Below are 16,903 nucleotides of genomic sequence, written 5' to 3' on the forward strand. Positions count from 1 at the left end.
AGTGATAGACTTAGTGATACAGTTAGTAATACAATTAGTGATATATTTAGTGATACACTTAGTGAAAACCTTAGTTATATATATAGTGATTTATTTAGTGCTAGACTTATTGCTACATTTGGTGATACACTTAGTGATACACTTAGTGATACACTAAGTGATAGATTTAGTGATACACTTAGTTATATACTTAGTGATTTATTTAGTGATAGACTTATTGATAAACTTAGTGATAAATCTAGTGATAGACTTAGTGATACAGTTAGTGATACAATTAGTGATATATTTAGTGATATACTTAGTGAAAACCTTAGTTATATATTTAGTGATTTATTTAGTGCTAGACTTATTGATAGACTTGGTGATACACTTAGTGATACACTTAGTGATACACTTAGAGATAGATTTAGTGATACACTTAGTTATATGCTTAGTGATTTATTTAGTGATAGACTTATTGATAAACTTAGTGATAAATCTAGTGATAGACTTAGTGATACAGTTAGTGATACAATTAGTGATATATTTAGTGATATACTTAGTGAAAACCTTAGTTATATATTTAGTGATTTATTTAGTGCTAGACTTATTGATAGACTTGGTGATACACTTAGTGATACACTTAGTGATACACTTAGTGATAGATTTAGTGATACACTTAGTTATATAATTAGTGATTTATTTAGTGATAGACTTATTGATAAACTTAGTGATAAATCTAGTGATAGACTTAGTGATACAGTTAGTGATACAATTAGTGATATATTTAGTGATATACTTAGTGAAAACTTTAGTTATATATTTAGTGATTTATTTAGTGCTAGACTTATTGATACACTTGGTGATACACTTAGTGATACATTTAGTGATACACTTAGTTATATACTTAGTGATTTATTTAGTGATAGACTTATTGATAAACTTAGTGATAAATCTAGTGATAGACTTAGTGATACAGTTAGTGATACAATTAGTGATATATTTAGTGATACACTTAGAGAAGGACTTAATGATACACTAATTGATACACTGAAGTTGTCGGACATAATTTTTTTTTATTTAATCTTTCAAAAACTATTTTTTCAGTGAGTCAGTGACATAAAAAGAAATAATTCTTTTTTGCACAATACTTCCAATTAGTTTGCAGTCTCGTCATGGGTTCCGAGTATTTTTTTTACTTTTACACATGAACAAACATATTAGTGTCTATTCGTTTCATTATTTAATGAAAATTAACCTTCAAATTTGAGTTTACAAAACATTTTTACATAAAATTTTTCGCTCTAAATGTAAATATCTTTAAACGTCTTGACATACTTTTCCGTAACTTGCTGCTCCATTACATGAACCGCGTAGTGATACAAATGAAATGAACGTCAGAGGTCATAATAGCTCGTGTCATCTTGTCTCATCATGAAGACATGGCTTTGTGACCTAGATTTACAAGATACAATACTTTTATAGAGTTGAGCAGCTTTTTTTAGGGTCTTATTTTTGTTTTAGGGCTACTAGACATACGTCACGGTTCAAGATAGCATCCAATGAACATTTCTGCCAAGTTTTATCAACATTGGTCAAACGGTTTTGATTTCTATTCGGCACATGCATACGTCTTACATTCTACTTTAAAGAATAGATTTACTTTTTTTTAAAGATTTACTAATGCTCATTTTCACCTCTTAACATAGCTACATATATACAAAAGTTTCATTCATCATGTCGTCATAGATAGCGTGTAGCTAGATCTAGGTCATCAATACAAGCCATTTACTAGGCTCAAAATCTTTAGTTATTGACTAGACTACTATGGCATTTAAGTTTTTTTTTTAGATTTTAGATCTATATCTACATTAAATAAAAATAACAATGTTATATTAAAAGTTACATTCACTCATTTGCTTTGATAGGGAGAGAACAAACTGTAATAATAAATGGCTCTAAATCAACACCGATAACAGTAAACTCAGGTGTACCTCAAGGAACAGTCTTGGGTCCACTACTATTTTTAATTTACATAAATGATTTACCAAATTTCATTACTTCAGGAACAAAAGTCAGATTATTTGCAGACGATTGCATAATATATAGAACAATAAAAACAACACAAGACACAGATATTTTACAAAGAGAATTAGATGAATTACAGAAATGGGAATCAAATTGGAGCATGTCTTTCCACCCAGAAAAATGTCAGTTGTTAAGAGTAACAAAAAAACTAAAACAAATTAATTCCACTTATCTTATTCATGGCAAACCAGTAACACAGACTAAAAACGCAAAATACCTAGGTGTTATAATAAATGAAAAACTGTCATGGAATCCACATATTGATGAAACTACAAAAAAATCAAACAAAGCATTAGGATTTATTAAAAGAAATTTCTATAAATCAAATAAGAACATAAAACTAAAATGTTATTTAACCTTGGTTAGGCCAATAATAGAATATGCATCCTCTGTTTGGGACCCCTCAACTCAAGAAAACATTAAGAAACTAGAACAGACACAAAATAGAGCAGTGCGATTCATAACAAACGAATATTCACATTTGACTAGAGTAACACCTTTAGTAAAATCACTAAATTTAGAAAGCCTTCAGGACAGAAGGCTCAAAAGTAAAGTAGCAATAATACATAAAACACTGAACCATAATCTTCAAATACAAAAACAAAATTTAATAAAATACTCTGAAAGACACAAAGATAAAGGTACATTGCTCGTCCCATATGCTAGGACAAATTTGTACAAATACTCCTTCTTCCCTAGTGCTATTAGAGCATGGAATGGGTTGCCTGAGCTAGCCAGGAAAACCAGTGACTTGGCAGAATTTAAGTCATTGGTTAATAGGCATGACTAAATGCATGACGCGTAGGACGTAATCATCTTCTTTTTTGAAGTAACGTCTGTATTATATAAGATAAGATTTGCTTTAATTATAAAATATATTTGACATTTTGATATCGTGCACTTCTAAATACACAAGCCAATGTTTTTATTCAATAATTGAATCTAGATATCTAGGTCGAATAGCTATTTTCGCTTCATTCCTAATATTTTTATATCTCGAAATCATGCATTCGTTTTTTTTTATATTATTATTCTCTTGAATTGTTTTTAATGCACTATATCAGTATTTATTTCAGTTATACGCAAATTAAGACCCGAGGGCCGCGGGTAATATATGGCTAGTCTATTGTATAAAGTAGAAAGTAAGGCGTTTGTATGTATGTTACGAATAGAAATCAAACTCGTTTGACCAGTCTTGATAAAAACGTGGCATAAATGTCCCTTGGGTACTAACTGGAACAGTGATGTATGTATAGTAGCCCTAAAGTTAACATAAGACCCTTAAAAAGGTTTCCCAAATCTATTAAAGTATTAGTATTTCATTAATCTAGGCCATGTTTACATGAAAGAATACCGAAGGAATCTAGATCTAGATCTAATTTTTAAAACTACACTTTTCACAGATAGTTTTTTACTTTGACACATGAAAATTACAAAATATAGTCTAATGATTTCAAAAGCATTTTTACCTAAATTCGTTCCTTATATCTACGAATTTAGATTTCCTGACGTGCATTCTTTCATTAGACAATACCGAAATCGGAAATGTCACACAACACTCTATTCTTAAGTCTAAAACTCTAATTCAAATCTAAGATGATAGAACTCTCTTCGCAAAGATAGATGAAATAAAATATGAACATACTAATTATAGTCCTGTCATTTCATATTTCAATCTATTTAACATTCAAATTTATTTTGCTAAAGCATTTTTATACATTCATTCGCTAAAGCTGCGAAGCCGTATTGAGATATATTCTAATAGTTTCATTTACTAATCGCGTGCATCTAATAAAAATGTCACGCATGCACAGAGGGAATCCTTTACGCACGCACAGGACGAACTCTAACCAAGCAAATATTTAAGTCTAGATTAGTCTAGATCTAGATCTATCTCTAACTCAAGATCTACTTTATACTTTAACATATGAACATACAGAATTAAGTATATTCATTTCAAATTTCAAATATATGTATGCCTACAAGCCAATGTTTTAATGTGAAAAAAATGGATTTAAGTTCATTAGCTATTTTTAGAGCTCCATTCATACTATTTTTACATTCACGCATTCCACATTCCCTTTACTTATAACATTATTATTTCGTTTAATTGTTTACAAAACAATCTTTGTGACTATATCGATAGTGATACGCAAATTAAGACTGCAGGCCGCGTGTAATATATTTCTAATCTAATATATAAAGCAGAAAGTAAGGCCTATGTATGTATGTATGTCCCCACATAGAAATCAAAACCGTTTCACCAATTTTGATAAAACTTGGCAGAAATGTTCCTTGGGTACCAACTTAGACCTAGTGTATGTATTGTAGCCATAAAAAAACTTAAGATCCTCAAAAAAAAGTTGACCAGCTCTATGAAAGCATTATAACTTCATCGATCTAGGTCATATTTACATGAGAAAAGATCAAAAGATCTAGATCTAGATCTAATTTTAAGAACTGCACTTTGTGCAGATAGTTTTGTTTTACTTAGACACATGAAAATACAAAATATAGTTTATTGATCTCATTATTTAATAAAATTAACCTTCAAATTTGTGTTTCAAAAGCATTTTTTACATAAATTCCTTCCTTATATCTGCGAATGTAGAATTCCTGATGAGCATTCTTTCATTAGACAATACCGAAATGTTACACATCTTTCTATTCCTAGGTCTAAAACTCTAATTCACCACCTTTAAGATGATATAACTTCTCTTCGCAAAGATAGTTTTTACTTAAAACACATGAACATACTAATTATAGTCCATTCATTTCATATTTTAATCAAATTAACATTCAAATTTGTTTTACTAAAGCATTTTTCATGCATTCGTTCGCTAAAGCTGCGAAGCCGTGTTAAGATATATTCTAATAGTTTCATTCATTTGCGTCATCTAATTAAAAAAGGCACGTATGCGCAAGTGCAAAATGAACTCTAGATTACTCTAAATCTAGATCTATGTCTAACTCAAGATCTACTTTATTCTTTAACATGTGAACATACAAAAAAAGTCTGTTCCTTTAAAATTTTAATCAAATATATGTAGGCCTACAAGCAAATGTTTTTATTTGAAAAAAAATGGATTTAAGTCGATTAGCAGTTTTGACAGCACAATTCATACTATTTTTACATTTACACATTCGCTTTACTAATAACATTATTATTTCGTTTAATTGTTTACAAACCACTCTCAGTGAGTCATCGACAGTTATACGCAAACAAAAACCCACGGGCCGCGGGTAATATATGTCCACATACTATAAAGTACAATGTAAGAAGTATGTTTGTCACGAATAGAAATCAAAACCGTTTCACCAATCTTGATAGATGAAACTTTGCAAAAATGATTCTTGGGTGCTAACTAGAACCGAGACGTATGTTAAGTAGCCCTAAAAAAAACTAGATCGAAACGATCTAGATCTAATTTTAAAACTAGTATTTGCACTGATTGGACCGGCAAAAGAGGCTCTATATGGGTGATCTTAAATATACTAACATAAAATAATTAATAAGCTTCTTGAACCTTAAATTCAATCTTAATAATAATAATAATCTTACAATTTGTGCATTAAACCAAACAAAACATTGTAACTAGAAAAAAACAAAATGTACATTCACACCAGACTCACTCATAATTTACATGTGAAAAGTTTATATCAAATTGTTTCTATCTAAAATTTAATTGTCATAGGAACAAAATAGTGTCTGTGTCTGTTTGTCTTTGCTGTTGGTGTGTTGTATCTCTTTTGTGATGGTAAAATCCCAGAATCCTGACCCAAAGGGGTATTTTTTTCATTTCTAGAATCTTGCTAGCTTTTTTATGGATGTTTGTCTCAAACAGCTGCCCAAATGGGATTTGTTTTTTGCCAATGACTTTACCAGCAGCCTTTAGAATTTAGGATTCTGTGGAGTTTATTTTTATTTTTAATGCTCAGATTGCCATACCAGGCTGTCATATTAAAACTTAAAATATTGTAGATGTGAGCGTGATAAAACATAGCCAAGGTCTTTTCACTAACATTAAACGAGGACAGTTTTCTCAGTGATCGTAATATTTGCTGCCCTTTTTAGCTGATATACTCAGTATTTGCAGTAAAATTTAGTTCATTGTCTAGGATGGTACCACTATTTCAATAGTCTCTCCAGCTACAGAAACAATAACATTTTCCTTCTTTTCCTACGACAATCGATTATCATTTCTTTGGTTTTTTTTTACATTTTATAATAAAAATTTATCTTAACAGTTCTTAAAAAAATATTTCTTGAAATACTCATTTACGTCTGAGCTCTCTGAGAGCAAGGCAAGAAGAGCCGCATCATCAGCGAATTTTGTGAAGGAGCAATAAGGACTATCGGATTGAAAATCATTGGTGTACAAAATGAACCACAATGGCGATGTCACAGCCCCTTGGGCGCCCCTGTGTTAACTATGCGTTCATTTGATATTACATTATTTACACTAAGTTTCTAAGGTCTTTGGGTCAAAAATTCATTAGCCCATAGTTTTATATTTAAGGACTAATCTTCAACGCTTTCATCTTTTCAATGAGTAAATGAAGTTGTATAGTGTTAAAAGCTTATGAGAAATCAATAAAGAACAATCTTGCATAAGTCTTTGTTAAGACCAGATGTTTGTAGACACAATTTAAAATATTTAGGATGGCATCGTCTACACCTTTACCCTTTTGGTAAGCAAATTGTAAACGGTCGTACTTACTACAAAGATCATTCAGAAGAAACATTGTAACCAGTTTTTCTAAACATTTAGACACAATGGAAGTAAGTGAAACAGGTCATTCATTCATTCAATCATTCATGGTTTGGAAACCTTTTGCACAGGTACAATTATGAAGACTTCTACATAGATGGTATCTTGTGGTTTAGTAATGAAGTGAAAAAAATCTCTAGGAAAGGTTCAGCTAGTTGTTCAGCACATTCTTTTAAGATTCGCCCTTGTATACCGTCAGGCCCAGCAGCTTTCATTGGGTTGACTTTTTTGAAAATGTTGCAGACTTGCTCTTTAGTAATCGCTAATTCTAAACATTTGTTAACCTTGACATCTTCAAGGGCTTTAAGTTTTAGATAATTAAAATTCTTAGTGTCGAAACGACAATAGAAATCATTTAACTCGTTGGCCAATGTTTTGTTGTCTCTTGTAGCAAGATTATTTCTACTTTTGACTTGTGCTCCTGCCGTTTTGTTCATGATATCCTTCGCCTGTCTCATGTCACTTATCTTAATCGAGACCTCCAGTTTGGTGCGGTAGTTTCTCCTCCCTTCCTCGAGAGCGACGCTGAGATTACATTGTGCTATTTTCCTTTCCTGCCTATCGCCACTCATGTATGCTCTTTTCTTTTTGAAGATTTCCCGTTTTATTTTTGCACACATGTTTTAAAAAAATTGATTTAATTCCTCACTGCTTTGACCCATTCTTCCAGATTTAGATTTAATGTGGTCTCTTTAAACAAATTCCAATCAGTGCAGTCTAGACAACCCTGTAGTTTGAGAATGTTGTCTTGAGTCCATTCTTGTACTGTTTTTTGAATGACTTTGCCCTTTTTAAGTTTCGTGCGGTAAGTAGGCAGCAGTTGTATTGTTTTGTGGTCCGATAATCCTAGTGGTGGCTTTTCACGAGATATGAATGCTCCTTTGATGTTACAGTAACATAAGTCCATAGCACTGTTCTCTCTTGTCGGACATGAGATGTGTTGATAGAAGGGGGGTAGGTCAACCTTCAAGGTGAATTTATTAAAATCACCCAGTATAACTACTGGTACATCCGGTGACCTAGTCTGAAACTCATGCACTACGCCAGCGATGATTCCAATCTGCAATCTCCGTCTTGGCTGTAGGCGGGACATAAACAAGGACAATGTTTAGTGAAAGTAGATGTATTTTACTTAATTTAAACAAATGAATCTAAGTTTAATGTAGGTAAAAATCTATATTATACTCTAGATCTCAATATATGCATATGATTGAGGCTTGAATAATTTCTTAAGGAAGTATATATGTATACCCGAAGTCATTTTGGGAATATTTTTGTAATTACGAAAATGAACAATCGGGTAAAGACTATCAATCTAAAGAGTTGCTTTTTTGTTTTAGTTCTAAACGTAGATGTTTTTGGTTATGGGACAGTAGATTTGAGGATTAAACGCATTGTAATATTTCAACAACAAAATAAAAATATTACCCTGCCTAATATGATTATCTTATTTATTCTAAGCTATTTAAACTGGTAGAATTGTAAAATTTTTTAAACCATCTAAACTGGAAATAGTTAGTTATTTGCTTTGAAAAGAAAACTTGACTTTTCAAATTTATAAATGACATTTATTTGTTTACCTGGTGACAATACATTTTAGCAAGGGGTCAAACTAAATACTTATCGACTGTATTGGGAAGTACATAAAAGAATCCTTTAGATATCAATATACATATTTGATACTAACAGAAATCGCACACAGTTTTAACATTTATTGACATCAAATGAAACAAAATTAAATATTCTATAACAATTAGATTTAAAACCTATTCGAAATACACTGAAATATTTCTTTCCAACGTTTTTATGTACGAAATGTTATTGAATATTTTCTATTAGCTTTTTTTGAGTCAAAGTCAAGACGATGTTATATATGAACATCAAGCAAGCTATAGCAGGCCGTTATTTTACAACACACATTGCTTTTTTGACTTGTCCGAACTTTTACCAGTTGGTCTTTATAATGTTGCTGTTGCTGCCTATCCCAATGTGTCAGGAAGTTACGAAGACAGAAGATATTCGATTACTACAAGCATACTGGTTCATAGAAGTAAGAATGTTTGCACCCAGTTTGTTTGACTGTTATGTTAATTGTATTGTAAACGATTGATAAGGGTTAAAGCTACGCATGAATGGCTGCCATGTTGTAAAGTAGGACTACCGTTACAATGTTTCTGGTCTCGAAACCTGACGGCTTTTATACCCTGACGATTTGAATGTAGTTTGCGGTACTACATACAACCCATTTTTTTAACTCTTCTACTTAACGATAACATCGTTGATTTGAGCCCATTAAATTAAAATAATTTTTTGAATTATAACCTTTAATTTGTGTTATATAAAAAGAGCATACATTCTCCTATAATTCTATCTCAAAAGTAACGTTTTCTAATGACAAAGAAAAAAAATAAAGCTTCATCATAACAGGATAGAATGTAGAAATAGGAAAAAAAAATTGAACGATTCTCTCAGAACGTGAAAAAATAATTACGGGATAAAGAGTTAAAAGAACTTCTTGATACGTATACATGACAAAGATCCTACTATCCACGTCAGATTTTGCAATTTTTATGTTAATTAGCAAGCAAGCATTTTTTAAAGAAAATATCTTAACTGCATACATCCTATGTACATTCACTTCGTTTCCAGGTTAAACCTAAATCAGTCACACATAAACAATGCACTAAAAGTATTTAACAACAAAACTTATTGATAATACAAAATATTATCCAGAACAATTGGGAACATTTCGAACATTCTGGGCTCACATAGGTCTCACCAGCCACATGAGGAGGCATAAAACACAAGTGCAAAGCCCTCTGGGTGGCTAAAGCAGTCATCATCGAACCACGATGGCAGAATTATATATATATATATATATATATATATATATATATATATATATATATATATATATATCTATATATATATATATATCTATATATATATATATATATATATAGATATATATAGATATATATATATATATATATATATATATATATATATATATATATAATTCAAGTAAAATGTACAAAGTGCTGTATCATTGTTAAAAGAAATAATCACTGATCTTTCGGTGCATGTCAGTAAGACCAGTTACACACCGTACTGTAAACCAAAAAAACAAAAGCACGGTGGTCGTGATATTTAACGTCCAGAATAACTAACGTCCGGATAATAATAATAATTATTATTATAATCTGTAGCATTCCATTGTAATAAAGGGTAAGTTCATATTACATAAAAATTAATGCAATAAACGCATTAACTATTTATTTAGTCATCATCATCATCAAACTCCGTTTGAGTGAGGGCTTGAGAGGCTCAAATCCTCTCTTGTAAAGGCCCTGAACACTGCAGTTTTGCATACTTCACCATACAGGTCGAAACAGAGATCAGCAAGTCTGAATATGAGGCACAGTTTTCTCTTCTTCCCCGCAAGAGGCAAGTTACTAGTCGCGCGTTTCATCTCTGCCTGGGGTCTCTTTTGGGGCATCCGCCATTAAATAGTTTGACTACGATAGTCCACAAACTGAAAATATTGAGCTTAGCTTCACGGATGGGTCTCTAAAAATATTAAAGAGTGTCATTAGGCTATTCCATTCAATGTCATCGTTGTTACTATTAGTATTAACTAATATTATTATAAACAGAATGTCTAACCATGACCTACCTTTTAAAAATCACTTTACAATAAGATTTTGCTATTATAATAGTTCTTTTTCTAAAAAAAAATATTAAAAAAAAAACAACAACTGTATCTTTCTTTGTTTTCCAGCTAACGAAATAAAACAGGAACAATTAAAAGACATGCTTATAATTTATTCTTACATTCTGGTCTGTTTTCTTTGCATTATTCTGATGGGAGTTTTTATTAAACAACGTAAATCGAAATTCTATTACAAATGCTGTAAGTAACTTAAAAATCAAAGTTTTTATTTTAATGTATATATATATATATATATATATATATATATTGCCCATGTTGAATGTACATAATCGTTACAAATTGCCTAAAATCATTATCAAATAATATATTATGTTCATTTCATACTTTTCTTTGCTTTTCAGTCATTGCCAACAGGCCAACTTTTTCTGGCAGTTTAAATGACGCAGCAAACCAAAAACTATTTCAAATTGAGGAACATGAGTCAAAAGATTTAATTGAAGATCTTGAAATTAAAAAGAAAATAATAAATGTATAAGCCGAAATATATATTTGATATTTATTTGCTCATTTATTAAATATAGTTATTTTTTTCTCGATTTCTAGTTATTAGAGATAATCATATAATGATATAATGGGATTTTTAATATCGTGATTTATAGAACGCTCGTGAGTCCACCCAACTCTAATGGGTAGTACCTAACATTAGTTGGGGAAAAGTAAAGGCGATTGGTCAATGTACTGACCACATAAAACCCTCGTGAATTAATGGTTAAATAAACAGATGACCTTTAATTATCTTGTTAATAGATAACTAAGTCTGAAATAGGGTACCTTTACTTTAATAAACTTTTATAAATCTTGAACTATTTTGTAAATTATGACATTTTAGCAATACATTAAAAAGTATTTTAATATGTTATTTAAACTAAAGATTGAATTGTCGGATAACGAAATATGGATCATTGATAACAAATAACTCTAGGAAAATGAAAATCATAATTAAGAACATTATTATGTTTTTTTATGAATTGACATTAAATCCAAAATATTTTTTGTTTAAGTAATTAGTGACATACACTTCTTTGCAAATTAATACGATAAAGTTAACAAGATTAATTTCATTGATTTAAATACTTTTTTATAGCATCCTCAATATTCATGTATTTGTCAATTTCTCTACGTGTGGTAAGTTCAATGGTGAAAAATAAAATAATTTCTTTTTCTTGATTGATTGATAGAAAAATATATTATTCTAAATTTAAATCTCTTTTTTTATTAATATATTTTTAAATAATGACTAAATCTTGTGGGTTCATAGAGACGGCCAAGAACATAAAATTTGTTTGTCCATTTTTATTACTTTTATTAGTAAAGTTATTTGTAATAATTGCATATATTTAATTTAAAGAAAAACTTTTTCTCAGAACATTTTTTTATATATATTTTCTATGATTGTAGAGGCAAATAATAAAATTCAGAGTTATCTGCTCTTCGCAGTTTCGTTTTTAACTTGATTACTCGTACAAAAGTGCACACAAATGATTTAATCAATAAGGTCGTACAATGGATAATTGATTAGTATTTACGAATTCCGTGCATCGAATACAAAAAAAAAAAGATTACTAATTAAGGATATACCTTAATTTTATGAAAATATATAATGGAGCATAATGCTACCGAAATGCAGACTATGTTAGTAAATCTAATGACAAATATTCATATACGTAGATGGACAATGGTAAGATTACTTAAATAGAATTATAAATGTTTCATTGTTAATGTTCATAATTAGCACTAGCCTATCATGTTACTAAAGACAATATTTTAACTATGAAACATGGCATGAAAATGGTTATTGAAATAAAGAACGTTAAGAAAAAATATAAAAACGATTTTTACGGTATGGTTTAACTTCAATAGTTTTAACAGGAAGTGAAAAATCACAATACTTCATTTGTAAGGAAGTTCTTTTATCATCTATGAAGTCGAACAAAGTGAAACATCATGTTGATATTAAACATCCGAGCTTTGCCAATAAGGACACTTTGTATTTAAAGTTATTGTAAGGAATATATAAGATGACGATTTAAAAATCGTGTTTCTGTTTTAGAAACAGTACTACAGCAACTGATGTACTTAACAAAAGTTGTTCATTTCTGGAAATGTTGGTCTGGATTTAAGCTTTTGCTACAAAATGTGTCACCAAAAGTCACCGGAAGCAACTTCAAAAATAACCTAACATACACATCCATAACATTAAAGATGATTACCCATCACAAATGGGAGTTCTCAATCAGACACAGCAGAAATAAATACCTATCACTGTTAATATTAATAGCAGGAGATGTATAGTCAAATCCAGGGCCTAGATCTAAAGATAGATGCAGCATCTGCAAAAAAGTATGCACCATGAAACAGAAGATGTGACACAAGATGCATCATGGCACTGTGTATCATGTGGGTTACTTCAGTTTACATCAGGACTGTTTGATTCCTTTGATTCAGACACTTCTAACCCATACAACATCCTAAACACCATCCCAAACCAAAGTCACCAACCACTAGCCAGATCCACTCCTGTTAAACCCAAATCTACTAAAATTAATACAACAGCCTCACTAAACAAACCTACTAAAGAAGTAATACCTATACCTTAAAACCTTAGTAATAAATTTTCAAAGCATTAGGAACAAAACAGCAGACTTAGAAACTTTATTAGAATGTGAGAAACCAGACATAATTGCAGGAACAGAAACTTGGCTACATCCTGAAATTATAATGCAGAAATTTTCAATAGTAATTATGAAATTTTTAGAAAAGATATGGCTGATAATCATGGAGGAGTTCTTTTAGCAATAAAAAACACTCTTATAGCAGAAGAAATTACCTTACCTAACTCAAAAAATATATAATCAACATTTTGTAAAGTTAATACCACCTCAACATCCCTAATAATAGGCAGCATTTACAGACCACCAAATTCTACTTTAGAATACATGCAGGAACTATGTAATCAGATTAATACACTTAAAGAGACAAATAAAAATGCAGTTTTTTGGATTATGGGTGATTTCAACCTACCTGATATAAATTGGAAAACACTAACCATAGATAAACACCAAAACCTTAAGGACATAAATGAGCTATTCATATAAACTTTACACAACCTAAGTTTAGATCAAATCATTAAAAAGCCAACTAGATTAAACAACACATTAGATCTCTTCTTAACCAACAGACCTGGATTAGTAGTTGATTATGATATTATCCCTGGTCTATCAGACCATGAGATCATAAAAATACACAGTCAGATAAAAGCAGTAGCCAATACATAACCCAAAAGAAAAATCTTACTCTGGAATAAATGTAACCTAACACAACTACACCAAGCTGCATTTAACTTTCAACAAACATTCTTATTAGAAAAAGACATTAACCAACCAGTCGATGACCTCTGGAATTTCATTAAAAACCATCTTAAAAGCATTATAGAAAAACATATACCAAATAAATACACATCAGACAAAATAAATAAATGCTGGTTTAATAATAGACTAAAGAAGCTTTGTAAACAGAAGGAAAACCTATATAGGAAATTTAAAGAAACTAAGGCAGAAAGAGTTTACAAAAAGTACATAAAAATTAAACACTTAACCCAAAAAGTAAGCAGACAGCTGCAGAGTGAATACATAAACAATGTAATATCTAAAAATAACAACAAAAACCTATGGTCATACATTAAGTCTAAGAAAATGGAAACAACAGGCATAGCGCCATTAAAAGATGAACATAACATAATACATAATAATAATGAAACTAAAGCAAACATCCTAAACAAATACTTTGCATCAGCATTCTCAGCCCCAGGAGACAAAGACATATTACTTAATTTGAACCAAGTAGACAACATAGAAGATATAGTAGTACAAGAAAATGGAATTAAAAAACTATTAGCCAACACCAAACCAAATAAAGCGTCTGGACCTGATGGTATTCCAGCTAGATTACTCAAAGAACTAAGAAATGAGCTAGCCCCATTGTTAAAAATACTTTTTCAGGCATCGCTTAACCAAGGCAGAGTACCAAATGACTGGAAAGAAGCTAATGTCACCCCCCTATTTAAAAAAGGAGAAAAATCTGACCCAGGAAACTACAGACCAGTATCACTTACCAGCATCACATGTAAAATCCTAGAACACATAATATGTAACAACATCATAAACCACTTAGACAAACATAATGTCCTCACCCCATGCCAACATGGCTTTAGAAAATATAGATCATGTGAAACACAACTAATATGACTAATTGATGATTTTCCAAGAGGTTTAGATAATAGTGAACAAATAGATGCTATCTTACTAGATTTTTCCAAGGCTTTTGACAAAGTTCACCACCATAGTTTGCTTAAAAAATTTAAATATTTCAGCATTAATGGTCCACTGCATTAATGGATTAAAGAGTTTCTGATAGGGAGAGAACAAACTGTAATAATAAATGGCTCTCAATCAACACCAATAACAGTAAACTCAGATGTACCCCAAGAATTTTTATTTTTAATTTACATAAATGATTTACCAAATTGCATTACTTCAGGAACAAAAGTCAGATTATTTGCAGACGATTGCATAATATATAGAACAATAAAAACAACACAAGACACAGATATTTTGCAAAGAGAATTAGATCAATTACAGAAATGGGAATCAAATTGGAGCATGTCCTTCCACCTAGAAAAATGTCAGTTGTTAAGAGTAACAAAAAACTAAAACAAATTAATTCCACTTATCTTATTCATGGCAAACCAGTAACACAGACTAAAAACGCAAAATACCTAGGTGTTATAATAAATGAAAAACTGTCATGGAATCCACATATTGATGAAACTACAAAAAAATCAAACAAAGCATTAGGATTTATTAAAAGAAATTTCTATAAATCAAATAAGAACATAAAACTAAAATGTTATTTAACCTTGGTTAGGCCAATAATAGAATATGCATCCTCCGTTTGGGACCCCTCAATTCAAGAAAACATTAAGAAACTGGAACAGACACAAAATAGAGCAGTGAGATTCATAACAAACGAATATTCACATTTGACTAGAGTAAAACCTTTAGTAAAATCACTAAATTTAGAAAGCTTTCAGGACAGAAGACTCAAAAGTAAAGTAGCAATCATGCATAAAACACTGAACCATAATCTTCAAATACAAAAACAAACTTTAATAAAATACTCTGAAAGACACAAAGATAAAGGCACATTCCTCGTCCCATATTCTAGGACAAATTTGTACAAATACTCCTTCTTCCCTAGTGCTATTAGAGAATGGAATGGGTTGCCTGAGCTAGCCAGGAAAACCAGTGACTTGACAGAATTTAAGTCATTGGTTAATATGCATGACTAAATGCATGACGCGTAGGACGTAATCATTTTCTTTTTTGAAGTAACGTCTGTATTATATAAGGTAAGATAAGATAAGTCAGTTTATAATTCATCAACGAATATTAGAAATTTCTACAAAAATTACAAGGCGTAAGTAAAACAAAATAGTGCTCTTGATTTAGTGAACTCGAGTGTTGTAAACAAACAGTCATCTGTTTTCAAAGGGTTGTAATAAGTTTGAGGGGTCCAAAAATGTTTTGCAATTTTAAACTAAAATGAGATGGATGCCATAAGGCAAAATTCAAAGTGTTTTTTTTATATCTTCGTTTTTTATTACAAAATAAAACCATAGGTGATGATAAATGAACTACTGAATATATTCACTGGTTAAGATCTTTGTAATCTTAAATGAGTTACATTTCCAACAACCAAAATTTCCCTTTAGTTACATACAGAAATATATTTGATGCAGAAGATGACATTCGTTCTGACCTTGCAAAGACTGCCCTAGAATTCTTGGCCTGATGAAGCAGCGACAAGCTCAACCTTTGCAATGACGTTGGCTTTTTTTTCACAAACTTTTGTGATATTATATAGCAATGTAAGATTTAAATGTTCAAACTATTACCATTCGTCGTCATGCTTTTTAAATTGTCACATAATTGACAAGTAAAATAATGCAAGTCATGATGATACAATTTCATTTATTTGTCATTCAGGTTTTAGCAGAACAAAAAAAGTGTTTCGTGATTAAACATACAGATTTGGCTCTTCATATTATATGTAATAGGTAGAATTACGATTTTACAACCTTAGCAATAATAAAACATATCTTATCTAAATATATGGTTTAATGGAAACGTACAATAGACAAATTGTTGCATTTTAATATATAGACAAATGAAAACGAGATTTTATATATACCAACTTTAAGAATAATAAAAAAAAATTGTGTTAAGTCGGTTAAAGATATTGTTGTCTAAATTTTAATTATATTTAATATATC

General features: G+C 30.5%; 1 protein-coding gene across 2 annotated transcripts in view; it reads left to right on the forward strand.

The window, feature by feature from the left end:
* LOC106078201 (uncharacterized) overlaps positions 1–11,058 on the forward strand; it is a 19,146-nt gene extending 8,088 nt beyond the window's left edge. For both annotated transcript variants that reach the window (XM_056010841.1, XM_056010842.1), the window contains exons 7-9: positions 8,679–8,889; positions 10,621–10,752; positions 10,914–11,058. In XM_056010841.1, coding sequence (XP_055866816.1) covers positions 8,679–8,889; positions 10,621–10,752; positions 10,914–11,047 — 477 coding nt within the window. In that variant the 3' untranslated portion in view covers positions 11,048–11,058. The remainder of the gene's footprint in view (positions 1–8,678; positions 8,890–10,620; positions 10,753–10,913) is intronic.
* Positions 11,059–16,903: the final 5,845 nt, after the last annotated feature.

This window comes from Biomphalaria glabrata, chromosome 14 (genome assembly GCF_947242115.1).
Source record: "Biomphalaria glabrata chromosome 14, xgBioGlab47.1, whole genome shotgun sequence".
Taxonomy (NCBI): Eukaryota; Metazoa; Mollusca; class Gastropoda; family Planorbidae; genus Biomphalaria; species Biomphalaria glabrata.